This window comes from Mastomys coucha, unplaced genomic scaffold (assembly GCF_008632895.1).
Source record: "Mastomys coucha isolate ucsf_1 unplaced genomic scaffold, UCSF_Mcou_1 pScaffold12, whole genome shotgun sequence".
Classification (NCBI taxonomy): Eukaryota; Metazoa; Chordata; class Mammalia; order Rodentia; family Muridae; genus Mastomys; species Mastomys coucha.
In genome coordinates, this window is record NW_022196894.1 from 1,102,286 (window position 1) to 1,103,395 (window position 1,110).

Here is a 1,110-nt window from a genome sequence, read left to right on the forward strand (position 1 = left end):
GGTCCCAAGCTCAGGTCTGACAAGACACATGGCTGATGTCTAGCCTCAGGCAGCACTTCCACCATGGTTATACCTGTCTTCTTTCTGGCATTAGGTACAGAAAAGTCCTGTGTTCCGGAGGGACGGTGCAGACATCCACTCCGACCTCTTTATTTCAATAGCTCAAGCTATTCTTGGGGGCACAGCTAAAGCCCAGGGCCTGTATGAGACAATCAATGTGACGGTAAGAGAGCATGGGGACAGCTGTCTCTGCTGCCCTGGCAGCTTGTTAATCTTTTTCCTTCCCCTTCCCCTTCCCCTCCCCTCCTTTCTTCGTTTTTATTTCTTTTTTTGGGACTGATGGTTATGTATCCTCAGTTGATCTTGAACTTGTAATCCAGTTGCCTCATCCTTCCCTGTGTTAGGATTGTGTGCATGTGCCACTCTGCCCAGTTAATTTTTTTTTAAATGGTAAATAGCTGAGAGGTGATCTAAACCTGAGTATCCAGTCTGTCAGGAACTCTGATAGAAGAGGCATTGGAGCCTGTGACACTAGGAGCTTCAGGCTGTACCTTGAGGAGTAATTACAGCTCCATGCCTTTCTGCTCGCTGGTCAGTGTCCAGGGACTAACAGCATAAACGATGCTCTGTAACAGGTGCTTTTTGTTCATGTTCCCACCCGGGGATGTCTAGGAGACATATGCTCTGGGGACTATGTCTTACTCTGTTGACCACTTTGAGTTTGGGGGATTGTTGTCGTTTTTGAGACAGGGTTTTTTCTGTGTGGACCAGGCTGGCCTGGAACTCAAAAGATTGGTCTGCCTCTGCCTCCCAAGTGCTGGGATTAAAGATGTGAGCTACCACCTCTGGCAACCATCTCTAGTTTTAATTGCAGCTGTAGTGGACAGCTTTCTGTACCCACTCTTTTTTGTTGTTGTTGTTTGTTTTTTGTTTTTTTCTTTTTCAAGACAGGGTTTCTCTGTGTAGCCCTGGCTATCCGGGAACTCACTCTGTAGACCTGGCTGACCTCAAACTCAGAAATCCGACTGCCTCTGCCTCCCAAGTGCTGGGATTAAAGGCAAGCGCCACCACTGCCCGGCTATACCACTATATTTGTCTCAGGGCCTTCTC

General features: G+C 47.8%; 1 protein-coding gene across 1 annotated transcript in view; it reads left to right on the forward strand.

The window, feature by feature from the left end:
• Dnaja3 (DnaJ heat shock protein family (Hsp40) member A3) overlaps positions 1 to 355 on the forward strand; it is a 16,134-nt gene extending 15,779 nt beyond the window's left edge. Inside the window, exon 8 of the mRNA XM_031361141.1 lies at positions 95 to 355. Within this exon, the coding sequence (XP_031217001.1) occupies positions 95 to 340 (246 nt within the window). The 3' untranslated portion in view covers positions 341 to 355. The remainder of the gene's footprint in view (positions 1 to 94) is intronic.
• Positions 356 to 1,110: the final 755 nt, after the last annotated feature.